General features: G+C 42.8%; 1 protein-coding gene across 4 annotated transcripts in view; it reads left to right on the top strand.

The window, feature by feature from the left end:
* PRDM16 (PR/SET domain 16) overlaps positions 1-27,096 on the top strand; it is a 424,846-nt gene that overhangs the window by 378,914 nt on the left and 18,836 nt on the right. For 3 of the 4 annotated variants that reach the window (XM_034753220.1, XM_034753223.1, XM_034753222.1), the window contains 7 exons: positions 2,854-3,052; positions 8,381-8,528; positions 9,154-9,307; positions 13,779-15,180; positions 19,166-19,253; positions 24,505-24,674; positions 25,872-25,949. In XM_034753220.1, the coding sequence (XP_034609111.1) occupies positions 2,854-3,052; positions 8,381-8,528; positions 9,154-9,307; positions 13,779-15,180; positions 19,166-19,253; positions 24,505-24,674; positions 25,872-25,949 (2,239 nt within the window). The remainder of the gene's footprint in view (positions 1-2,853; positions 3,053-8,380; positions 8,529-9,153; positions 9,308-13,778; positions 15,181-19,165; positions 19,254-24,504; positions 24,675-25,871; positions 25,950-27,096) is intronic. The other variant, XM_034753221.1, reaches the window with a different exon arrangement.

Raw genomic sequence — 27,096 nt, 5'->3', positions numbered from 1 at the left:
GTATTGTGCTTAAAGGGGAAAAAAACCCTTAATGAACCCAAATACCATAAACCGGAGGTTTGATCTAGTGATAAAGGCACAGCTCTGGGAGTCAGGAGATCTGAGCTTAGTTCTGAGCTTCCTCTGTGACTTGGGATCCACTCTTACAAGATGCTGAGACTAGCCTTTATCTGTGTTGCAGTTTCTTTCCCTGTAGCAATACACAAGGGTCTCGTGAGCTAAACTCGCTAATGTTTGTAACTATTTGTTTGCTGCAAAACAAGGTGTGCAGGCTGATCCTTGCAATATTATAGCAACAGTCCCATCTGTCTGTCCCAGCACCCCTGGATGTATTATGCCTGGGACAAGGATAAGGAAAGGCTGTTCAGGTAGTGCACCAATCCTGCCGCCCAGCTCAGCTCTGTCCCAGAAGAGGCATAATTTAGCCAATAGATGTGTGCTGATGGTGTCTTAAATTTAGCCTGGAAACCCCTTGTGTCACATCATTCCGTCACATCACATAAAATGTGACAATGTAATTCGATAACTCAGCCCATTCATGATTTTATTTTAGAAGAAACAATTTCTTGATGATAGAATAAACACAACCAGTGCTGCAGCTTACCCTGCCTTGTCAACCTTCTATGACATCTGGGTAGCTTCTCTTGCTTCTGTTTACAGTCTCCCTCCCCGGTGACACAAAACATGTCACTTACATATTGGCTCAGTTCTCAAGATCTCTAATAAACATAGTTTCGTCTCCTAAAACTAGAAAAAGGGGGCCCAATCCAGCTTCCACTGAGGCTAAGGACCATTGATGTCAACAGTGGCAGAAGAATCAGACCCATATTCTATTATCCATCTAAGCTACTTGAAAAGGGAGGGGAAAAAGTGAAATTTTCACCAATTTTGCCCCTTTTTTCAAAATTGGATCAAAAATGTTTGAATAAAAATTTCATTTTAGAAAACGTTAATTTGCTTCTCTTTGTGTGCCCACCACTCATCGTCCATTCGTCTCATCTTCAGCAAGTCACTTCATTTCTCAGTGTTTCATTTTCCTCCTGTGTCCAATGGGAATGGCGCTACTGACCTCCCTCGCAGAGGTGCTGTGAGAGCAAATTGTTTAGTTCATATCTTAACATTATTTGATGTACAAAGTGCTGTGAGTGGTAATTATTATTTATGATTGATATTGTTTAGTTTCATTACATAGCACTAGGCAGTATTGAAAATTAGGGAGGAGGATTAATATTTGAATCACAAACAAGGAAGCACTAAAAGTCCCTGAATCTGATTGTGACTTCACTTATGTTGGTGTAACTATATTGACTCCAGAGGTGGTCCTCCTGATTTACACAAAATACACTTTTGGGCCTTGTAAAACAAAGACTAGGTGATGCTGATATTTTGTGCAAAAGTTTGTGCTAATTATCACGTGTACCTTATAGCAAGGATATCAGATAAAAAGTTTGTTACGCATCTTAGAAACACCAGAGCAGGGCAGACAGAGACTCATACAGACAGGGGAGTGAGGGTATAGGAATGTTTCCCATCTTTCACCTGCTCATCTCCTTTCTTATACCACAGATGATCTGGGTCAGAGTTAACAATATTAGCCAAGATCATGAGATTCACTACTAGCTCTATCCTTTTAAAAATAATATTTTTATTATGTCTTTTGAGTTAATGAGTCTTGCGACAGGCTTTAAATTTGCAGTAAAGCTCTTGAAGTGCAAGAATGAAACTTGAATTGCAAAGAAGACTTTCAGAAATAGAGTGGGGAGTGAGAAAGGGGAGGGAGGGAATCCAGCATAAAGAGACTAAATGGTTATTCAAAAGCTTCTGTTTCAAGCTGACTGCTGGGTGGAGAAACCCCGGATTGTCCCAACTCCCTCACAGAAGTCGTTCTCCTGGAAAATTTACAGCTCTGCGCTGATTGTTTGACTTGGCACTATGGTCAGGATGCTGCCTTGTAAACTTAATAATAGCTGCCCTCTTTTTAATTTGTTTGACCTTGACTACAATAATTTATTATGTGCATTAGGTCTTTTTTTTTTAAACAAAGAATTTGGCTCCTTTTTTCTTCACTGCACGGTGCTCTGGTTTCGAACTCCTCCTGCTTCACAGTGCACTGTGGCTGCTACATAACAAGCTTAAAGGATTGGGGGAAAGGGAATCCCTTGAAAAGTGTGTTCTCCACTTTCCCTTAAAGCAGAGGAGCTTTTCCTAGTAGAAATATAATTATCATCTTTTTACAGGTTTCTTTCTGAGACAAGAATCCTTCTGGTTTGCAAAGCGTTCCTCCCCACCTCTTGGCAGGCCCATTGGAGGAAACAGCCACAAAGTTATTTGTATTTTTAAAAACACTTAGGGTGACCAGATGTCCCGATTTTATAGGGACAGTCCCAATTTTTGGGTCTTTTTCTTATATAGGCTCCTATTACCTCCACCCCCTGTCCCGATTTTTCACACTTGCTGTCTGGTCACCCTCAAAACACTTAATTGCACAAATAAAAAAGACCCCCAAAACCCAGGTGTCAGCAAAAAGCCTCAGCTGAGCTGAGGACAAAAAGCCGATAGGGAAGTTCAAACTGCTGCTGGTCAAGACACTTTTCTGCAGCAAAGAGCATTCTGAAAGTCCTGGTCTCTTCAGGTTGTTTGACTTTTGTAATGACTCCATTCATGCTTGATACTAACCGCACCAGCCCAGTTTATGGATGTGCATTCTGTACCTGCAGCATGCAAACATGCTACGTTCAGATTATGTGCAATGTGTGCCATTTTATTTACAGGCGAAATAGTTGCTCAGAAGAATGGAAATTATTTGGGACTTTCTAATGCTGACGTTGAACTATTTTGCCTTCCTGTTTTTAGAGGAGCACACGTTTCGTTGTGAGGACTGCGATGAACTCTTCCAGTCAAAGCTGGATCTGCGGCGACACAAGAAATATGCCTGCAACTCTGTCAACTCGCTGTATGAGACGCTGAACGAGGAGATCAAACAGGAAGGGTTAGGCGACGGGCAGGTCTATGAGTGCAAAGACTGTGAGAGAATGTTCCCCAATAAATACAGGTATTGCTGAGATAGCAGGAACTCACCTACCTAGTGGGATGTGGAAAGCTAGAAGAAATTATCCAAACACAAAATAGTATTTGGAAGTGCGTGAATCAAGGGAAAGCTGGAGAGCTCAGGGTTGGTACTTGATTGTGGCTTTTCAGCTGTAGGCCACCATTCTGAATATGGCTCCGACCAGGTGTTTTCAGAAAATCACTCGCAATCGGGCAGCTGGTTGGCCGCTCACGTTGAATGAATTTGTGGTCTCAATTCATGCCCTAGGGTCCACTGTCATGATCCATTGACTATTTTCACACTGCCTTAGAAAATCCATCCTGACAGTCGGCTCTGATTGTTGGCCATCTCAGCAACAGGCATGGTGACTGAATTCCACCTCCCCCTTTTCAGGTCAAGACTGAGGCACATTGGCAGGGCTGGTATGATTGTACTTCCTCTCCCTATGCTGTGCTAGTTCCGTGGACAAACACTGGTGATCCGTTCTGTCAACCCAGCATGAGGACCATTTTAAAAAAGGATATCAATAGGCCCCCTTCCTTCACCATTGAAGTCAATGGGAAAAGGTTCTGTACCAGAGAAACATTGTTGTAGGGCTACAACAGTACCTTTGTCTCCTACTCTGTCTTACAGAGGTGATCCAAAAATTTCCATCAAAACAAAACGTTTTTAAAATATATTTTAGTGAAAATGTTCTTTAAAAATATTTTCTGTTTTCCAATCAGTTCTGAGGTGGATGAGAAACAATTCATTGAGGGAAAAAAATGGAATGAAAAAACAGGGTATCTTCAATTTAGTATCTTCTTTTTAGTAGCCATTAAAGTATGAGATAACTTCTAGCTCTTTATTATGAATTTTACCTATATATACCAATCCTAGAAGTCTAAATAATAAGATGGGTGAACTAGGGTGCCTCATATTAAATGAGGATGTTGATATAATAGGCATCGCAGAAACTTGGTGGAATGAGGATAATCAATGGGACACAGTAATACCAGGGTACAAAATATATCAGAAGGACAGAACAGGTCGTGCTGGTGTGGGAGGGGCACTGTATGTGAAAGAAAGTGTAGAATCAAATGAAGTAAAAGTCTTAAATGAACTAAACTGTACCATAGAATCTCTATGGATAGTAATTCCATACTCGAATAATTAGAATATAGCAGTAGGGATATATTACCGACCACCTAACCAGGATGGTGATAGTGACTGTGAAATGCTCAGGGAGATTAGAGAGGCTATTAAAATAAAAAAACTCAATAATAATGGGGGATTTCAACTATCTCCATATTGAGTGGGTACATGTCACCTGAGGATGGGATGCAGAGATAATTTCTTGACACCTTAAATGACTGCTTCTTGGAGCAGCTAGTCCTGGAACCCACAAGAGGAGAGGCAAGTCTTGATTTAGTCCTAAGTGCAGCACAGAATCAGGTCCAAGAGGTGAATATAGCTGGACCGCTTGATAATAGTGACCATAATATAATTACATTTAACATCCCTGTTGCGGGGCGAATACCACAGTGGCCCAACACGGCAGCATTTAATTTCAGAAAGGGGAACGACACAAAAACGAGGAGGTTAGTGAAACAGAAATTAAAAGGTACAGCACCAAAAGCTGCATGGAAACTTTTTAAAGACACCAGAATAGAGGCTCAACTTCAATGTATTCCCCACATTAAAAACCACAGTAAGAGAAGAGCCACCGTGGCTAAACAACAAAGTAAGAGAAGCTGTGAGAGGCAAAAAGGCATCCTTTAGAAAGTGGAAGTTAAAGCCTAGTGAGGAAAGTAGAAAGGAGCATAAACTCTGGCAAATGAAGTGTAAAAATATAATTAGAAAGGCCAAAAAAGAATTTGGAGAACAGCTAGCCAAAGACTCAAAGAGTAATAGCAAAAACTTTTAAAGTACATCAGAAGCAGGAAGCCTGATAAACAATCAGTGGGGCCACTGGACGATGGAGATGCTAAAGGAGCACTCAGGGGCGATAAGGCCTTTGCAGAGAAACTAAATGAATTCTTTGCCTCAGTCTTCATGGTTGAGGATGTGAGGGAGATTCCCCAACCTGAGACATACTTTTTAGGTGACAAATCTGAGGAACTGTCCCCAGATTGAGATGTCATTAAAGGAGGTTTTGGAACAAATTGATAAACTAAACAGGACTACTAACTCTAGTCTGTAACCTATCATTTAAATCAGCTTCTGTGCCAAATGACTGGAGGATAGCTAATGTGATGCCAATTTTTAAAAAAGGCTCCAGAGGTGACCCTGGCAATTATAGGTTAATAGCCTGACTACAGTACCGGGCAAACTGGTTGAAACTATAGTAAGGAACACAGTTATCAGACACATAGATTAACATAATTTGTTTGGGAATAGTCAACATGGTTTTGTAAAGGGAAATCATGCCTCACCAATCTACTAGAATTCTTTGAGGGGAATCAACAAGCATGTGGACAAGGGGGATCCAGTGGATATAGTGTATTTAGCTTTCCAGAAAGCCTTTGACATGGTCCCTCACCAAAGGCTCTTAAGTAAAGTAAGCTGTCATGGGATAAGAGGGAAGGTCTTCTCATGGATCAGTAACTGGTTAAAAGATAGGAAACAAAGGGTAGGAATAAATGGTCAGTTTTCAAAATGGAGAGTGGTAAATAGTGGTGTCCCCCAGGGGTCTGTACTGGGCCCAGTCCTATTCAGCATATTCATAAATTATCTGGAAGAAGGGGTAAACTGTGAGGTGGCAAAATTTGCAGATGATACAAAACTACTCAATATAGTTAAGTCCCAGGCAGACTCTGACGAGCTACAAAAAGGATCTCTCAAAACTGGGTGACTGGGCAACAAAATGGCAGATGAAATTCCATATTGTTAAATGCAAAGTAATACACATTGGAAAACATTAATCCCAACTATACATATCAAATGATGGGGTCTAAATTAGCTTTTACCACTCAAGAAAGAGATTTTGGAGTCACTGTGGATAGTTCTCTGAAAACAACCACTCAAAAACGCAGTAAAAAAAACAAACAGAATGTTCGGAATCATTTAGAAAGGGATAGATAATGCAGAAAATATCATATTGCCTGTATATAAATCCATGGTACACCCACATCTTGAATACTGCGTGCAGATGTGGTCGCCCCATCTCAAAAAAGATATATTGGAATTGGAAAAGGTTCAGAAAAGGGCAACACAAATTATTAGGAGTATAGAATGGCAGCCATATGAAGAGAGATTAATAAGACTTGAACTTTTCAAGTTGGAAAAGAGATGACTAAGGGGGGTATGATAGAGGTCTATAAAATCATGACTGGTGTGGAGAAGGAAGTGTTATTTACTCCTTCTCATAACACAAGTACTAGGGGTCACCAAATGAAATTAATAGGCAGCAGGTTTAAAACAAACAAAAGGAAGTATTTTTTCACACAATGCACAGTCAACCTGTGGAACTCCTTGCCAGAGGATGGTGTGAAGGCCAAGACTGTAACAGGATTCAAAAAAGAACTAGATAAATTCATGGAGGATAGGTCCATCAATGGCTATTAGCAAAGATGGGCAGGAGTGGTGTCCCAAACCTCTGTTTGCCAGAAGCTGGGAATGGGTGACAGGGGATGGATCACTTGATGATCACGTGTTCTGTTCATTTCCCCTGGGGCACCTGGCATTGGCCACTGTCGGAAGACAGGATACTGAGCTAGATGGACCTTTGGTCTGACCCTGTATGGCTGTTGTTATGTACATTGAAGGTTTTAAGGAAAATGTGTTAATTATGGAATGCCTATGTGTACATTAAATGGGTCACCTTTTAAAAAAAAATAAAAACCCTCTGGCCAGTTAAGCTTCGGCCTTCAGGTATGATTTTCTTTTCCAAATATATAGTTCCATGCAGAGATTAAATTTAATGCCACTTCTACCCAACTCCTGGGTTCCTAACTCCCTAAAGCTCCTTTTGAAAGGAGCCACAGGGCCTAATCCTGAGAGGAATAGGTCTGTGGAATTTAATAGACTGACAGAAACTTTCTATCGGGTTTTTTAACCATCCCATAGAATTTAATATAAAATTGTATACCTCCTTTAAAATTCTATAGGGACAGTTTAATAAAACCTACCGAGAGGATTTCTTTTTCTGTTACATTTCAGTGGATCTTATAGTTCTATGGAATTGATCTATACGGCTGAGTGTCTGCAACTCCCACTGATCTATGCTTGAAACCAATGGGAGTTGCAAATGTTCCTCCTTTCTCAGGATTATGGGGTTTACAGGGTTAAAAATTTCCAGCTTTTTTGGTACTTGAGTTGCTAATGGGGTAAATCTTCTTTACCGCACTGTACGTTCAAACTCAATAGAGGAATTTCCTGCCCTTCCTACCGATCCCACCACCCATCACATTGGCTTCCCTTTACTGTCACCCCCTTGTTTACTGGCTCAGCAGGAGAGGTGCTTGCTGACACACACACTCAAGATGAAAAGGCAGAGAGAACACTTTGGCATGGGGGAAATACAGCAGCCTACAGCTTTCTCTGAAAAGCTATCTCTGTAATGGCACTATTCCAGCAGCCACTTGGGTTTGCCATCATCGTCCTGGTTTGAGAGAAGCTGCCAGTTGGCAGAAGTTGAAATCACCGAGTTAAGTAATAAAAGATGTCTGACATTTAAAAGTGAAATGTGTTTGCACCTTATCACATTTCTTTCAAATGTTGAGTCCCAGTGTTCTGGGAATTTATGGGCTTTGTGCCCATAAAAATGGCAACATGATAGGTTCAGCAGCAATAGCTAATATCTTGTCTTTCCTTGCCGGGATCCTGCTGGAGGCTCTGTCACTAGTTTTTTCCCTCGTGGACCTTCAGGATTGGGGTCCATTTTCTCTTTTTCACACTAAACGGAGTCCATTTTTTGAGTGAGAAAATTCATGAAACATAACTAACTTTGGAGGGTAGAATGGGCCTGTTTTCAAATGTGAAATTAAATGGCAAAAGAAACAGGAAAAAAAGATTTCCCTAGACGCATCCTTCATTGTTAATACGTTGTTCACTTTATTTTAAAAGGATTTTGAAGTCCTGTTATGTGACAAGTAGCAAGTCAACTAGTTAGGTCTGAAAAAACAGTGGTTATTGACCTGTTTGTCTGTCAACCATCTTTAGTCACCACTGTCTCTCTCAAACATCCTTAGTAGCGTGACCCTAAAGAACAGCATTACGGTAACTGTAGCTCCATTGTCAGCAAGTGTCTTGTTCACCCTGTCCCTAAATTAGAACCAGTGGAGGACTACACTATTCATTGGCTCATTTATTGTGGCTGTGTGCCTGAATTTTCTGCTCTTTCTTTCCTAGCTTGGAGCAGCACATGATCATCCACACTGAGGAGAGGGAGTACAAGTGTGACCAATGTCCGAAGGCTTTCAACTGGAAATCAAACCTGATTCGTCACCAGATGTCACATGACAGTGGCAAACGATTTGAATGTGAAAACTGTGTGAAGGTATGGTTCAGGGCATGATGCAGCGTGGGTTCACAGTGTCATCCAGGAAAAGACCTGGTGAGCTGGAGAAATGACTCAGCGGAAATAATCAAACACAGTGGCAATCGACATGGTTTTACTTTCTTGAGGAATGACGATTGTAACCATAATTCAGAATAAGGTAACATGAGTAACAGGAAGCAAAGAAAAGACTCCTCAGCCTGTGGTTTAACCCAGTCCTGTAAACTTGGATGTGGAACCCAATCTACCTGCAAGTAGCCATTCTCATAGCCTTTTCCCAAGCATTGCAAGGTTCTTTAGATTTCAGGTGAGCACTGTGAAGGATGTGTGTTGTCAGGCAGGCAGATTTAGCTATTCAGAAGCAAAACTTTATGTATAAAATTGGATACACCACAGAGGGTGAGATGAGTTGGGTGCCAGCCGGTTAATGTGATACAAGTCAGCACTAATTGTATTGGCTCTCTCTTTGCAGTGCAAGGTGAAAATCCTACACTGCTGAACTCAGAATCTGTTATCTGCAGAACACTTATGACAAACAACAATAGTCAGCCAACCTTCCCGCCTCTGCCACCGCCACGTTTGCTTCTGTCCCCTAAAAGCATTTTCTCTTTTCTCATTTTCTCAGGTGTTTACTGACCCCAGCAACCTCCAGCGGCACATCCGTTCCCAGCACGTTGGCGCACGAGCCCATGCCTGCCCGGACTGCGGCAAAACCTTTGCCACCTCGTCTGGCCTCAAACAACACAAGCACATTCACAGTACTGTCAAACCTTTCATATGTAAGTTGTCACGGCCATCACAGAATCCTGGCTTTCACTATAATTGCACATATCCTGCGGGGGCCCCCCAGCACTGGCTGTACCTCTGTTGAGCAGCCGCTGTAATTTTATAGGTCAGAGCACAAGATGAAATTCCGCAGCGATTTTTTTTTTTTTTTGCATGCTCCTTGTTTTTTCAGTAAACATTCATGGCAGTTTTTGACTTTCTTGACAAGTTAAAAGCTGAGTCTCTCAGCAGTCCCAGCGATGCCATTTTCTCATCTCTTTTCTTTCTCTCTCTTTTTGTAATGGTCCTGTTGGTGACATAAATAAATAGCCTGATAGAAATGTGTTTCTGGGGGGCTTCAAATCGTACAATCAGGGTGAAGAATTTGGGAAAGCAGCATACCAGAAAAAAGGCACTTTTAAAAAGCAGTTTTCTTCTTTATTCCCGAGGACTTTAATCCAGGCAATGCTCTGCAACCATTTAAATTGCAAATTAGCTGCATCCTTGTAGTATTCAGGAGGGCGTTTCCAGAGGGATCATTTACCCTGGGAATGCCTGAAAGATCCTCATCTCATTTCTTGTTGCCTTTGGGTTTTTTTTTAAATCTATGTCGTTCCCCTTGCACCTTGGTAACTGTGCAGAAAGGTGTATTCTGCATCACCAGAAATGTGCACGGGTCCTCTGGTGGCTACCACTCACCATCTCACAAAAAAAGGGTGGTTGGGTAGTTAAAGCACAAAACAGGATCTCTGTTCAGTTCCTGGCTTTGAGGCTGAGGCCCAATGTTCCATCATGCAAGCCACTGAGCTTCTCTGTGCCCCCATTTCCCCAAACGGGAACAGTACACAATGGTAGATGCGAGGGGAAATTCATTAACGTGCATTGAGCTCATCAGGTGGGCGTCAGTGGGGAAATACAAAATCCTGTTGTTACTCATTTGGCTGACTAGAGAGATGATGATGTGATCTTTCACTTAGCAGCTCATGCCAACTGGCACATGAAAGAGGGAGAGAATTTGAATCTCATAATATTTCTACATTGAAATGAACTGTTCCTTCTAACAATCTCTTCACTCTCTTACCAAAGCAATTATGGGCAAAGTGTTCTCCTCATCCATATCAAGGTTTGAACGAGTCTGCCCAGTTCATGTGTAACAAGTGTTAATATTAAATCTGTTAACAACTGGGTAAAAGGTAACAAATGTTGATGGGGCTCTTGGGGACGTGCTGACTATGTTTTAGGGAACCTTGGGCCCAGGTTCCCCTGCAAAACTTTTTCTTTCTGTTTAATAGAAAGTGTTTGCAGTCTTGTGCCTGGATAATAAAGAAAGCTGGTTTTGATGCCTTTATAACTATAAAACCCAGAACAGCAAGTGAGAAGATTCCACGTGGCTTTCCAAAATCATTACACCTCTGGGCTTTTAAATGAGTATTTTTAGGCCCTGCTTGACTTGGAATGATGAAATAAACTCTGGTATCTTTAGCGGCACAAAGATGCCTGTTTGCATAACTCTGAGGGTGTTGCAGGGACTCTTTAGGGCATGGAAGAATGAAAAAAACAATCCCTTTCTTTGGACCAACTTGCTTTGAATATTACCCTTCATCTTTCCATATGTTTTTTCTGCATGAGATGATTATACTTTGCTTGTTTATTTGCATTATTAAACACATTTACCATAGGGATAATGCTAACCCGCAAACCCAATGTTCAGCCAACAAATGTTTACAAAAATTGCATTTTGTTCTGATGTAATTTTCTAAAGTAGATTAGCTATTTATTATGAATTGTTATGTCTCTTCCAAACCACAATATAACATCTTTTGGCACATGCTAAAGGAGACATAGTTAAAATTAGAAAGGGGGTGATTTTCCACTGGAAAGAAAAATATACAAACATCTTTTCAATAAATCCAAAAATGTGACATTTCTCCAAAAATTATTAGTAATTTGAGAGGCAGTTATAAATTCACACACATGGAAACACTTGTGTTCACACAGACTCATATATATGCTCTCTTGAATACATACAAACACTCTCAGAGGCCTACAGATGCTCTCCTTGCATACACGCAAGCATGCAGGGAGAAACACTCCTGCACACTAGAACTAAAGAGTCAAAGAGATGCAACTGTCAAAGCCGGGAAATTCAGAGATAAGGATGGATGCTCCATCCTTACCTTGGCCTACCTATTGCAGCATTTTGCAACATATCTCAGCATACTGATTTCACTGTTCTGAGGCTGCCCAATGACAGGCATGTCTCTTGGACTCAGTAAGAATGAGAGTCAGCGGCAGCTGCTGAAACACAGAGCAAGTTCTTGTAACTTTTTTTTTTATGCAGACTCTGGCAGATCCCCATGTACAAATTCTGGTGTAAATAAAAAAAAAATACATAATTGTTTTCACTTGCCCTAAGTGAAAATAGTTTGGGATTCATTTCCCTTTATACCTTTTTAAAAGTAATAATGAAAAACAAGGAAATAGTTTAAAAAAAAAATAAAGCAAAGCAACAACCAACCAACCCAAAATCCTCCTTTGAAAATCTTAGTTGAAGAATGTATAGAAAAATCATCATGCTATAGACACAAGCACAGACTGCCACAGTTCAAGGTGTAAATACTGGAAATTAGGGATGGACTGAACAAGTTTGATAAAATGATCATCATTTGGCTTTTGAACCTCTTTTGATCCTAAAAGAAAAAAAAATAGCTTGCTGTTTGTCCTTTCAGTTCTGCGCTGCCTCTGCACTTCTGAGGGGCATCCAGGGCCAGAAGCGTGAGTGTTGAAATACCATGAGGAGAGACAGTTCTTGTAGTAACGCCACCACAACGAGAACTAGTCTGCGCTTGTGAGATCCTTCTGCATTTTTGGGTGGTCATGTGTACTGAATTGCCAAACTGGTGACATTTCACTGATCATTTCTTGAAATCTCAGTAGAACTGGCTTCCTCGTCAGCTTTCCAAGGATGCTTGGATTTGTCTGGGTTGGAAATATTATTAGAACAGCTCCTCTTGCTGTGTTTTGATACTTCCATTCAAGTACTGATGTAAACCAGGAAGATAATAAATTATAGCAAAGGTATCACTTCTAACCCAGGCATAAAGGCCTCTACCACAGAAGGAAGTACTGCCTGTCCTTAAGCCACAGGACTGGGTGTCAGGAGATCTGGATTCTGTTCTTCTTGGCTACTAACTTGTGTAATTCACTTAATCTTGCTCTGCCTCAGTTTCTCTCTTTGTAAAATGGTGATAACTCTCTTGTAAAGTCAGCAAAAGCCTTAATTCACTAACAGATTAAATTTATCCCTGTGGTAGGGGCCAGCTGAAAGGCTGTGTACCACTTAAGTCCTGTATCTGTGAATGGTGGATAAGGCTTGTGCTGGTAATCTGCACAGGGAGTGAATTTCACCTTTGTGCTTCTGAAGTGCTCAGGTAGAAGGTAAAGTAGAGGTGCTAGGCAGTAATATTATGAAGTGCAGAAGGGACATTTGAAAAAGTTAAACTTCTTTGGACTTGTGAAACAGTTGGGGTTGGATTTTATTCCTCTTTCCTCAGAACCACCATGCCTGGCCCCTCTAGGGCTGAGTCCTTCTAGGTTAAAGTTGTAGCAAGTCACATTCTGAAAGCCTGGTATTAGAAGTCTGTATGGAAAATGCTGACAGAGCATTAACTCTGCCACTGCTGGAGTGCCCCTATTAATTTAACAAACACAAGATCTCGTCTCATTCCTAGCTGAAGCTGAGCCCTGGTTTGAGGAATATTTATAGAATATCCCCGTGGAGCGGTAACTTACTATTAATGGCATTTTAAAAAAATGATAGACTTGATTAAATGAGGCAAAGTTCTTCTCCCTTCAGCCTTGAATACTTCCTGCCCTGCCAGACTACAAGGAAAGCAGACTAGCTAATATAAATAGATATTATGATTAAAGTGCATGATTATCTTCATTTAAAATAATAATAATAAAAATCCTTGAGCTAGAATAGCACATTACATCAGGGTTTCTGAAGATTTGCAGGGGAAAAGCTGCAAGTTGAGAGATTTGCATCCCTTGGAACTTTTTCACAGGGAAATTTGTTGGTTATTATTTATTATAATAATAATTAGGGAGCCTGTTGTGTTTGTACAGCTCCCAGCACACAGTAAGAGACAGACCTTGCCCCCAGAAGCTTGTATTCTAAATAGACAAGGCAGACAAAAGGAGAATTATTATCCCCATTTTATAAATGGGAAGCTGACGCTCAAGGATATTAAGTGATTTGCTTAAGGTCCTGCAGGGAGTCTGAGGTAGAACCAGTAGCTGAAGGCAGATCTGACAGACCAGTGGCTTACCCACAAGCCTGCTCCTCCTCATTTGTTTATGGGAAAAGAGGGGTTAGGTGAAGAGGGGGGAGAGAAACACCCATGAAGCTGCTCATCCCAGGATGGAAGCAATTTCATATTAATTTCATATTGTTTTTGTTTTTGGTTTCTGTTGATGCTTTAGGTGAGGTCTGCCACAAATCCTACACGCAGTTCTCCAACCTCTGCCGCCACAAGCGGATGCACGCGGACTGTCGCACCCAGATCAAATGCAAGGACTGCGGCCAGATGTTCAGCACTACCTCCTCTCTCAACAAGCACCGGCGCTTCTGCGAGGGCAAGAACCATTACAACCCAGGGGGGATTTTTGCCCCCGGCCTACCTTTAACGCCCACCTCCATGATGGACAAATCCAAACCCTCACCCAACCTCAACCATGCCAGTCTGGGTTTCAATGATTACTTCCCATCCCGACCTCACCCCGGGGGTATTCCATTCTCGCCTGCTCCCCCAGCATTTCCTGCCCTTTCTCCAGGATTCCCGGGGATTTTTCCTCCCTCTCTATACCCCAGGCCTCCTTTGTTGCCTCCCACCCCGCTGCTCAAAAGTCCCCTCAACCACACCCAAGACGCAAAGCTTCCAAGCCCCCTCGGGAACCCGGCACTGCCTCTGATTTCCGCAGTGAGCAACAGCAACCAGTCTGTCTCAGGGGAGGAGAAATTCGAAAGCAGCCTGGAAAACTCCTACCTGGACAAGCTAAAAGCCAGGAACAGCGACATGTCTGATGGGAGTGACTTCGAGGATGTCAACACGACCACAGGCACAGACCTCGATACCACCACTGGCACTGGCTCTGACCTGGAGAGCGACGCGGAGAGTGACAGGGACAAAATGAAAGACAAAAGCAAACAGACTGAGAACAAGCCAGATTTTGTCAGCAGTTCTGTGTCCACCAGTTCCACCAACAATGTGAACGAGCTCCCCCTTTTCTATTCTCAGCACTCCTTCTTCCCTCCCCCAGAAGAGCAGCTGCTACCCACAACGGGGACAGCCAATGACTCTATAAAAGCTATTGCCTCTATTGCAGAGAAATATTTCGGCCCTGGCTTTATGGGAATGCAGGAGAAGAAGATAGGTTCCCTCCCATATCACTCCATGTTCCCATTTCAGTTCCTCCCCAATTTTCCCCATTCACTGTATCCTTTTACGGACCGGACCCTCAATCACAACTTGCTGGTCAAGGCAGAACCAAAGTCACCCAGGGACCTTCACAAAGTGGGGAGCACCAGCTCTGAGTCTCCCTTTGATCTCACCACAAAACCAAAAGAGATTAAGCCAATCTTGCCACCACCCAAGGTCTTGCCAGCCCCATCTTCTGGGGAGGAACAGCCACTGGATCTAAGCATCGGCAACCGCATCCGAGCCAGCCAGAACGGAGGGAGGGAGCCCCGAAAAAACCACATCTATGGGGAAAGGAAACTAATGGCCAGTGAAGTACTACCCAAGATTTCTCAGTCTCAGCTCCATCAGCAGCCATCCCTGCATTATGCTAAGCCATCACCCTTTTTCATGGACCCCATATACAGGTATTAACATACCCTGCCTTAATCATTTCTTCCAACAGGCTCATTTCAAAGGTGGGGTTCATGACTTAAGGCAGATCATGATGTGGGGGGTTGCTGGAAACAGGGCCGGCTCCAGGCACCAGCCTGGCAAGCAGGTGCTTGGGGCAGCCACTCCGGCTGAGGGGCAGCAGGTCCAGCTATTCGGCGGCAATTCGGCGGATGGTCCCTCACTCCTGCTTGGAGCGAAGGACCTCCCACCGAATTGCCACCGCAGATCGCGATCGCAGCTTTTTTGTTGTTGTTGTTGTTTTTTTTTGTTTGTTTTGTGGCTGCTTGGGGCGGCCAAAACCCTGGAGCCGGCCCTGGCTGGAAAGAAGAGAATAATGATTCAGTAAAAGCATGCTACATTTGATTGTACTTGCCCTCTTTTGTTAAAGCAGTTAGAGATTTGTGAATGAAAAGGGCTGTATAACTGAAAAGAATAATCATTGATGTTATCCAGAGGGATACATTTATGTAGGGAAAGGGACATATTCCTATTTCAACAAGGAGCATGGCCCATTTAAGAAACCTCCTGGCCAACAGTAAGATGGCATCTCATGTTGGGTGAATTCCAAAGAGTTTGATTCAGATAAGAATGCAACAGTTCTGAAGTATGTTAGAACCTTTACTCTCGTGAGTTGAGAATGACTCTGTGTTTCCCACCTCAGTGCCAGCAATGTCCCTGGTATCTTCCTGCTGTACCATGGTACTTCAATCATTGTGGAGTGGCAAATACTAATTTTTAGCACCCGCAGTAAGTTGGTGCATTAGATTTGTGATCTAGGCACCAAATCAGACACTTACAGTTAAAATGGGTATCGGGGCCACCCAAGTGTCCATTTCCGTGGGCAAATGATGGATTTGGGCTTTCAGCTTCCGTTTTCCAGATTGGCTCCACGGGTTTAGTAGTTTGTCTCTATATTGCTTCCTGCATGGAAACTGGAACATCCAATACATGGCTATGGACCTGCACTGGTCCTCCAAGAAGAGGTGGTGAGGAAAACGGAGTCAAGTACTAGCCCAGTCTCAGACCGTTATTGGGCACGCTCTTAGAGTTGGAGCTTGGCAACCCTTTTAACGGAAGGGATTCAAAGCTCTGCTGGCATGAGGGTCCCAGAGCACTTTGTCCATGTGCTCAGCGAGGTGCACACAGTAATGGAAGGGTAGCCCAGGCAAACACCTGCTATGCACTGCCTTGCTACTATTGCATGGCTGATAAGTGTGGGAAAAAATGATGTCAATGTCTAACTAGGCCAAAGAGCTGTCAGCTAAGATGAGGATTAGTGAGCCCTCATTGCTTTGCTGTTAAGAAAGCCCCAGTCTCTTTGCCAGCACTTTCAGGGCTGATACTATGTTGCTTACTTACATGCTTACTGTCTGGGGTGGAAAGCAGGCTGCTCCACGACCTGGGACATATAATATATTCTGTCTGGCACCTATCATGATCATCCTCCTCCAGAAAAATAAGTGATGATGTAAATAGTCCAGTGTTTATTTTTGTAAAAATATGTCTGGACAATAAATAAAGTGGATTGGGTGGGAGCTGAGAATCAGTTTAGTGTTCCACCACCTCTGGGTATTCTCAGAAGGAATGCTAAAATAACAAAGGTTGAAAAAAGCACTTGCCAGTTAAAATAGTAGGCTCGGGAAAACTGTAAAGGACCAGAAGACAGGCGTAAGTGAAGGATGAGGGTGTCATTTGCTGCATTCCATGGGATGCAAATAGTTTTAGTAAGATATTAAAATAGAAAGTCAGTGGTGGAGTCACTTGCAAATCAGACTTCTGATGTAATGAGCTAAACAGCAACGGTTCCAAGTCCTAGCTTGAAAAAATATGGAAATATTTTGTTTCTAAACTTTATCAGACTCTCTCACATCATTTGGCTCCTCTTTTTTCTCCCCCCCCCCCCCCCCCCCCCAAGGCAGCTTAAGTCCTTGACATTTTCTCTTGGTGATATAATTTAATGCAGCCAGACAGCCTGAAATCAGTGCAATTTTCAACTCAGCCTTGTTAAGGTAATGTTCTCAGGCACTGGGCTGAAAAGATCAGCGTAATCCTTTAGTCACTGTGGAATTTGGCTCTGACAGGGAGATCTGCCCTTTACTGTGTTCAGTGCTTGGCATTGGAAGGTGCCAGAGCTGAGCAGAGTGTGATATTGCTTCACCCAGGGCCTCATGTGAATGGTTTTTTAAATTTTTTTGATACAGGTTGGGTTGTTTCATGGGAAACCTTCTAGGCAGCTCAAGAAGGTGCTTCCCTGAACGAATACATCATGGCTAATTTCAGCCCTTCATGGAGGAAGGAAGGCTGAGTTGGCTGCACCATTGTTAGTTGCAGTTTAATATATCTGCCATTTTACACTTGATCAATTTGAAATTTACTTCTACAATTTGTCTTTTTTAAGCAAAAATGACTCAGTTCATGATTTTTATGTCCAAATCACTAAAAAATAAATAATAATAGTAATTGGGACTAAGTTTCAGATCCTCTTTTTTCTTTTCCTCTAGAAAGAGTAGCTTCAAATTAAATTAATACACTACATAGCACTGTGCAAGAACTTTGCCCCTCATTTGGATTAAACTCTGTTGGCAATTTAAACTATGTCCCAAGCGGCTGAGATGTAACAGCAGATTTTGTTTTCATTTATACTGGAGAAATGTAATTAAGGTCACTATGATGACGCTGGATTTTCACTGGTGTAACGGAAGTAGAATCTAGTCCAAGGTTTGAAAGATGCAGCTGCATTCCTTGGAGTTATTTTCCATAATATTATTCCCCCAGCAAATGGTCTAGTTCACACTTTTGCTGGATGACTTCACCGCATGGTTTCACTGCAAATCTATGATGCAATGACATTAAGGCCAAAGTTTTGAAAAATAGGAGCCTAAAGTTGGGCTCTTAAATCCATATTTAGGTGTTTAAACCTGAGATTTTCAAAAGAGCCTAAGTAACCTCAGTGGGGTTGTGCTCCTAAGTCACTTAGGCATTTTGGAAAACCCAACTCTTAGGCGCCTAAATGTAGATGTAGGGCTTTCTTACATGGGGAAGAAGCCCAAAGTAGTTAGTGCAAGTGGGCATCAGCGACTCTGCATTAACTCCCTGTGTGAACACTCTTATTATGCACGAAGACATCTTTGTGTGCATCAGCTTAATGCACTTGGGAAGTATGTTAAGCTAAACTGCCTGAGGGCAGCCTCAGTGAGCATTAAGAGTGTTCACACAGGGAGTTAGTTCAGAGAAGCTAGTGCTCTTTAAATTCACACCCTAGCTCCCTGCACACGAACTTCCCTGTGTAGATATACTCTTAGGAGCCAAAGTTTCAGCTCGAATTTTTGAAAATTTTGGTCATCGGCATTTGCCAAACAAAGCCAATGTAAAGTATACCTAAGCTTTGCGGGAGAGGAAATAAATACAAAACATCTAATTATTTCAGCTGGATTTTTGCACACTTTGGGGCTGCAGAATCAGGCCCAGCATGAACCATAAGATGAAGACAAACTGGGGCAAAGGTCGTTCCTTGCTATGGCTGCCACAGACTCAGTAGCTTCTCTGTCTTGCACTTAGCTATTGCAGCACATGTAGTTTTGAATCAGAACCTTCCACAACAGCGATGACCCTTTTAGGGTACAGGCGGCATATCTGTGCAGCAAAGGCACCAGGACACTCCTGCATGGGCACATCTAACCCTTTTGTTCATCACTAGCACAACAGCTGTGGTGTGTGTTGTAAAGTATCACCCAAAATATAAAGCATGGGCTTAGCCTGTTCTTTCAAAGAACTGCTGTCTGTGTGCTTTATGGGATCCCATTTGTGATTCCCATGTAAAGGGGGTGGTAAGGTGCGTTTATTACCAGAAACAGTCTTTAAATGCATTTCAACTGCTCTACAAATGACTTCTTGTTATTAGCTTTCTTCCCCGTTTACAGCCCTGTAGGGTATGTAACCCTCTGTGTTGTTGTCCAGCAGGGTGGAGAAGCGGAAGGTGACAGACCCAGTGGGTGCCCTAAAGGAGAAGTACTTGCGACCTTCCCCGCTGCTTTTTCACCCGCAGGTAAAACCAGGAGAACCACAATACAGTGTTGATAGGATGCCAAGAAATTAGAGATGGAGATGTGACATTTAAGTCACCTTGTTCGTACCTCCCTGATTGAACCCTACAGTATTTTCTAGCACTCATTTTTAAAGCAAAGTAATTTCATACCCAATTTTAGCATGGTCCTTTAGTACTAACCAAATTAATCTTGCCAAGGTCCAAGTGAGAAAGGGCTGGGCAGCTCGCAAGGGCCCGTCTAACCTCTTGCTTCCTTTTCTTCCAAAATGCAGGTCTAATTCTTCATTGCCCTGCACCTTGTGCAGTAGTTTAAACCAGTGCAAAGTGGGAGTAGGAGGCTACAAAGCCAATCAGAATAGTAGCATTGTACAGTGCTCAGTTTACACCCCCATAACTATTGCACCAGTTGCAGGGCAGTGGAGAATCAGGCCTTCCTGATATAGTTAGTTCAAGAAAGTATTTGCTACTAAGAACAAGATTGTGCCCCACCTCCCTTGAGCCCCTGCACAACTATCGGGCACCATTACAGTCCCTGGGCTCCCAAGAGCTCAGAAGGGACTATACTCCTGAGGGAATTCTGTGCCTAAAAATTCTGTGCACAATATTTTAAAATTCTGCAAATTTTATTTGTCAAAATAACTCTACATAATCACGCCAGTTTCAATTATTTTGGTAATTTATTTCAAAATACCTGACAGCAAGTATGTCTGTAATAATACAGACAGACACAAAATTTCCCCCAGGAGTAGAGAGTTAAAGAAACCCTTATGACAACCCAGTTCCTCTCTCTCTGCCCTCTTCCCCACCCAGAGCCCAGCCAGGGGGCCAGACACCCACAACCCCTCCCGCCCAAACCCACCTGCAGAGCCTCCTCCAGCCAATACACCCGGAGCCCCCATGGGCCCCCCAGCCCAGATACCTGCACCCCTCCCCCCAGAACCCAGCTGTGGGCCCCCATTTCCCAGACACCCAGCCCCCTCCCCCACAAAGCCCAGGGATCCAGAGGGAGAAAAAGCCTGATGCTCAGTCCAGGGCTTGCATGGAGTTTCCCACGTGCCGCCCTCGCCTTCCCTCAGGGCATGTTGGGAACTGCAGCTGCCGGGAACCCCCTAGCTCCCTCTTCACCACACACCCCCGGCAGTATTTTCTATGTGTGCGCTGGGTTCTGCCAAGTCTAGCACCCCCTAGTGGTGGCTAGCAGCACTGCCGCTCATTTCTCTAGGGGAAAGGAAATTCTGCGCGCACAATGTTAATTTCTGCAAAATTCTGCATTGCGCAGTGGCGCAGAATTCCCCCAGGAGTAATCTGTGCCTCATTAAGGTGCAAAACATCTCAAATGGAGGGGGAGGAAGGGGGCCATCCCCCCAAGCAGGGGCTAGCAAAGTCAGTCATTTGTGGAACCCTGTGTTGGGTGTAGCAGTGGGCCCTGTGTGCAGAACTGTGCTTACAAGGCATGACTAAGCCTTAACCCCAAAGTGACTGTCAGTGAAAATCAGGACCAGGTAAAACTCATTGGCTAAGTACAAACTAAAACCTCCATTATTTAGCATTGCTCTGATGCTCTGTGTGACTCATTGCTCCTTTAGAGATAATACAGTCAACTCTGCCATGCGGCCATGCTGTCCTTTTCTATGTGATAGCCACCGGCTCCCCTCATTTGCTCTCTCCAAACGCTCTGTGAGCTGAGCTCTGTGGTCACTATTGTAGTCTCATTTATATTTACGTGCATTGTTCTCTTCTGACAGCATTTCCCACCTTGGATAAATAACCCACGGGTTTGTGAAAGCTGGATACTGGCTGCTTTCACGGCTAAACTTAGTTCCTTCATTGTTTCGCATCAGCCCGAGAGTTTGGTTAATAACTTCCCCTGATTTTTCCTTCAAGCTAGCTGGATAATAGCGACAGGCTGGTCAGGAACATCCTGTGTTTGTGTGAATTAGAATAGTGGGGATATCTGCCTGTAAAGGATCTGATAGCAGGGAGGAGCTACTAAGGCAAAGCCGGGGTCCAGCAAGACGGTGAGAAATTTACAAGCCCCGAATAAGAGCAGGCATTGGGTGGAAGGCTATTAACATTGTTCATGAAGTCCAGACCCCCTCCTCTTCCCATGGAAAAAAAAAAGATATGGAAGGCCTGGTTATCTCTAATAGCTTATTACACAAAATAGTCTAAAACCTAAATATCACTCAGTCTGAAACTTCCTGATAACTACTTTTTAAAAAGTACAATAGGTTCCTGTACAAAGGATATTTAATCTTGAGCTGTAAATTCATTCTGATCGGAATAATTAAATGGCCATACTGTTCCCATGTTATGTAGTTAATCTGATCATATAGATGGAAGCAGACAGAGAAGACGCTTTTATCTAGAGTTGTGTGGAATTCATCCATAGTGTCCACCCGTTTAATGTCAGGGATGTTGTTTGCCTAAATCCCAACATTAAAGGGTTTTTATATGTCTTTGTGCTTTTCTTACAGTCCATATTAATCTAGATGCACGTGTGTATTTATTTCAGTATTTCTCTGAACTGGAACCCAACTGAGAAATGAATGGATTTCACTCCTACTGTAGGTCCGGATCCTGCAGCCATTCCGGATGTGAATAGTCCCATTGACCTTTTAGGAAGTTCTGGGTAGTGGAGCCTTTAGAACAGAGCCCTAATCTGTGGTTTACACACTGAACATTCGAAAGGCATTTCTCCCTTAAAGCCAAATGAACTCCACACAGTTCTAGTTTCTCATCCAGGATTTCTCTGCAGCCCCACTCCAATGATTTCAGTTAGTCTGACATGGTCTATTTTAAACGAACCTCTAGACAACATAAATAAATGGTATGACTTCATGATTACTTAATGGCAAACCCTTTCCCACCTGTTAACTTTCTTTTCTTCTTCCTTTCTTTTTTATTATCCCAGTCACTTGTTCCCTAAATAACAAAGCACCTCTACCACTAGAGAGGCCATGACCCGTGTTTAGAATTTTAAAATAAGCCCACAGCTGTCATGCTAGCAAACATCTCTGACTAAGTGCCTAAAGAACAGGGCACAACAAAAGATATCTCCAGGTATTCCAGCAAAGGACAAAGTGACATGGCTCTAAAAGATCCGGATAGCATTTTAACATGATGGTTTTGTTACATGACTGGCAGCTAGGGCAGGACTTTTGCTGTAAATGCTCAAGTAACCTTTTCAAATGGCTGGTGCTAAGTGTTACTTACTATTTATCATAGGCTGTGAGTCTCCAGCTAACGGGCTGTGGCTCTATTAACGAGAAATGGCTTTACTGTTCCTCTTTTTTTAAGGTTTATGGCTGGTCGTCAAACAATATCTTGGCTCTCATTCCCCCCAACCCAGTTTAATATAGTGTAAACGTGCAAAAGGTCACCCCTTCCTGTACACTAGAGCATCTAGGTCTTGATATATGGCTTCCTACTCCCTTCCGCTCACTCACTGTCTCCCCTGCTCTGCGGCTGGCTCTCCAGCTCACAGGATCCCACTGCCCCCATCACTCACTTTTTCTTTATGATGTAATCTGCAGTGAAGAGGCAGTTTTATTGCTTGCTTGTTTGTTTCACCCAAATTTTCAGTTTGGTGTCTTGAAAGAATCCTCACGAGTGGGGAAACGAATGTTAATAATGTTGGCCAGTTCCTCTAAATTGAATTTCTCCCTGGGATTTCCTGCATGAGCGTTTTGATTCTAATGAAAGTAACAACGTTTCATTTTGCTTTTTTTCCATATTTATTTCTGCATGTGACTGGATTTATTTGCTGTCCCCTGGGTCTGTTTATCCATCACACTTTGGTCATTTAATCCAATGAATAGGTGCTGGAACTAGGCTTGAAGTGGTTTCCATCATACACAGGGTTTACAGTTTGGTTTAATGGCTCTCAGCACCCCCACGATACAAATTGTTCCAGCGCCCCGATCCCATTCCTGGGTGATCTGACAGCCATTGATGAATCAGCTTCCATAAATCCTAGAAATTACTGGTGATAAAGACCCGTTAGTATTGTGCATCCCTGCTCATGCACCTTCTTCATAGAGCAGTGACCATTGCGGGCTGGGAGGGCCCCAGAGCTTGGGCTGCAGCCTGTGCCCGAACGTCTACACTGCAATTAAACCACCCTTTAGCCCGAGCCCTGCAAGCCTGAGTCAGTTGGCACAGGCCAGTCAAAGATGTCTAATTGCAGTGTAGACATACACTGTGTCATGCCACTGTGACTTTCTGAATCCTCCAACCCTGCATCCCCTCTCCGCACCTCCCCATTCTGTAGGTTTTTAAAACATGTAGTTTAGGGCCTCTCTAAACCCTCACTCTCTCAACTGCAAGGAGCCCAGAATATTTTGGCTGGAATTCTCTTCCACTCCAGGAAATGGGCCCATATCACACCCACCCTTTCATCGCCTTTACTGGCTTCCTAGCCTTCTTTGTGTCTAATTAAAACATTGCCCTCTTAGCTTTCAAAACTCTCTGGGGACTCACCCCATCCTAGCTCTGACCTCACATCCACCTACTCCCTGTCTGCTCTCTTCACTCCTCCAAGTTCAGCCTCATCTCTGTCCCTTCTCCATGGCTGGCCATCACTCCTTCACTTGTTCTCTTTCCCCCTCCATACATCTAGAATTCTCCTGCCTACTCCCTGTGAGCCACTTCCAGTCTGAAACCTTCCTTTCCTCTTCACGCGGGGGTTGTCTGTCTCTCCCTCTCCCTCTGAAGTCCTTGGTGAGACTGTACGTGTAGTGGATGCCCTGTTAAAAATGAAATGCTGTATGCTACATTCCCAGCCTGTGTTTGGTTTGTGTTTGAGGGAAGTGTTTGCTCTACAACTTCTGCATTCAACACTTTTATCTAGTTTCACCGCCACCGCCCCGAGCCTCGTTTAGATAGGGGGGGAGAGAAGCCAAGTGCATTCTGAGGTTGTTATTAGTGCCAAAAGTCAACATATGGGCATAGCAGACGATAGAAATGTGCCTGATACAGCTTCTAAATTCTGATGCTTATTGCACACCCAAGCTTGGCTTTATCAGCTGAATCTTCGTCTGATTTCTCAGAGCCTGGTTAATTATTTCCAAGGGCATTGATTGGGTTTAAGTGAATCTATTTTACTCTGTTGAGCTGGCTTCTGAGGGTGTGAGCTAGAGCCTGCAGTAGCCTCAGAAACACACAGTACAGCTGAGAAACATGTTCTGTGCCTCCGGCGTTCTTCTTTCAGTGGCTTTTAATAACACGACTTCTCTACTTGTACAAACAGATGTCAGCCATAGAAACTATGACAGAGAAACTGGAGAGTTTTGCAGCCATGAAAGCAGACACCAGCACATCCCTGCAGCCCCTCCCACATCACTCCTTCAACTTCCGGTCCCCGCCCCCTACGCTGTCAGACCCCATCCTGCGCAAGGGCAAGGAGCGCTATACCTGCAGGTAAAGGACAGGCACTGCCAGTAGAACTAACCCGGGATGCTCCGTTTGGGAGTTTGGTTCCATACTTGTTAAGGCAACATCCAATACAGACATGTTATGGGGCACGTGAAGAAAAGATACACAGAGCAGAATCTGAGAGGAGGATTCTGGTGACACATTAATTCTAAAACTGTTTGTTTTTGTTTGAAGACAATTCAGCATCCTCCTTTTACCTATAACCTTAATCTAGCAATTCTCAAGCCAAAGAGAATTTTCTAAAACAAATGTATTTGGGGGGGAGAGGCGGCTAAAATAAAGCTTTATATAATGCAAGCTCAATGTAGCCTCAACAATCCGAAACATTGTCACTTAAAATGATATTTTATGCAGCAATATGTCAAATGTAGGCATAGCCACAAAAATATTTCTGGATCCATTCCACCTGCAAAACCCCATATCTGAGCATGCATATTGAGTAATAATAATCTGCGTCTACACACCCATATTTTTATGTGCAATTACCAATTTTTTGTGCTAATTCTCATTGCCTTTTTGGGAGGGTGGATGCATCCGTTTTGTCCACAATTGACATCTAGTCTTTAGTCCGAGATTTTATTTAGGTATTCAGAAATCCCGGGATTCTATTATTCCTCATGTAAATCCATGCTGGTTCATGTTCCCCACATGGAAACATTAACTGTCAGGTTTTGCAGTGGCAGAATTTTAAAGCTTTATTTGTTGTTATCATGGTGCATTCTCTGTGTGTAAATATATCCACTCCTCCTTTTGTGTTTATTGTGAAATCCAGTTCCCTTTCTTATTTTCCTGCTTTCTGGTCTCTTACCACTTCCTAAAGCTGAACCACCTGGTTCGAAGCAGATGGTCGCACCTGCAGTAGTTCTTCCAGACAATGGTAATTTATAGTCATGTAATGATGGGTATTTGATCCTGCTTTCCTGTTCATTCTCAGCATTTGAGCATAACCCATTGTCTTTTGCCCTTTTCCTTTTAGTTTGCATCTTAAATACAATTGATTGTACCAGCTTCTCCTGCACTTTAATAGTGTGTTGTTGCACAGGTCATTTGAGAAAGGATAATGTTCTCATTTGGGAATGTTACCAAAATAAGTGACAGAGAGGGATAGAGAGTTAGGGGGTTATGAAGTGGCCTTGTATTGGAGAGCATTAAGGCACTCATGGTTACTTTTTGCCTTCCTAGGTACTGCGGTAAGATCTTCCCCCGGTCAGCAAATCTGACAAGGCATCTTCGGACACACACAGGAGAACAACCCTACAGGTGATACTCTTGCCCAGATAATATCCCTTCTCTTCATGTTGAGAGCCTGGTTCACCACTATGCCATTCCATTGATTTCAATAACATTAGCCATGCACAATACAGTAGTAACATTGTATTACACATAGTGATTAACTCTCTCATTAACAATTCTCTTCAATGAGAGCTGAAGACTGTCTCCAACTGTTTTGTAGGGGGTGTCGGTGAGCTGGCTGTTGGGTTTAGCCAGATTAGTTTTCTTTTAATGTTTGCCAGAGATGCCTTGAATAACAGATTAGTGAGCCTTTTTTGTATATCTTGTTTGAAATCTAAGTAAGTACATAAATATGAACTTCGTCAGTTTGAAAGTATTGGTTATCATAAGCAAAGGGCCTGATTTTCACACTTCACTCTGCACTTGGGTGTGCACAAAATGGCACATGTGCAAACCCACACACACCCTTTTTATACCTGTTTGCCCCGGCACGTTCAAGGGCTAGAAACTTTGTATGCAAAATCCACTTGGTGCACATGTTTGAAAATTTAGTAGAGCTAATTGGAAAATTTATATTTTTCACTGAAAAATGATGGTGGGAAAATCTGCCAAACTTTTTTTTCCTTTCAATTTTCCAATTAGTTTTATTGGTTGCTCACAAAAATTTAGAAAAAAAAAATGTTTGTAGGCATATGTACATGCAAAACTGAGCTCACACAAGCGAAGGACCAGTTGTGTCCTCACCAAGGTTTATCATAATATTTATCAGAATTCTCAGAACAAGCCTTGGTTACTGTTATTGAGGCTTATCATTAATATCAACAATTCAGGTAACTTTCATTGTTGTGATGGTGGTTTAGTAATTAATACCAAGGGGTATCTCTACGCTAACTACAGAGACCTGTGATGTTGACCATCTAAAGGCAAACATAAACAATTTTAGGAACAGCAAAAGGCCATCTGGTCAAACGTACTGGACATTTTTGGTGGTTTAGCTTAACTTAATGAAGCCACTTTTCCCCCTTATTTAAACCTTTCCAGAAGAGTTAAATTTTGATTGTAAGCATTAAATAAAGAATTATTTGTAAGGCCTCTCTAAAATGGCATATATTTTGTAACCACTCACTTTTCTTCTAATTCTTCAATTTCATTATTTGATACGAAGTGAATGAAT

The sequence above is a fragment of the Trachemys scripta genome, chromosome 19, assembly GCF_013100865.1.
Source record: "Trachemys scripta elegans isolate TJP31775 chromosome 19, CAS_Tse_1.0, whole genome shotgun sequence".
NCBI lineage: Eukaryota > Metazoa > Chordata > Testudines > Emydidae > Trachemys > Trachemys scripta.
Note: the sequence above shows the minus strand (reverse complement) of the source record. Positions and strands in the feature narration are given on the sequence as shown.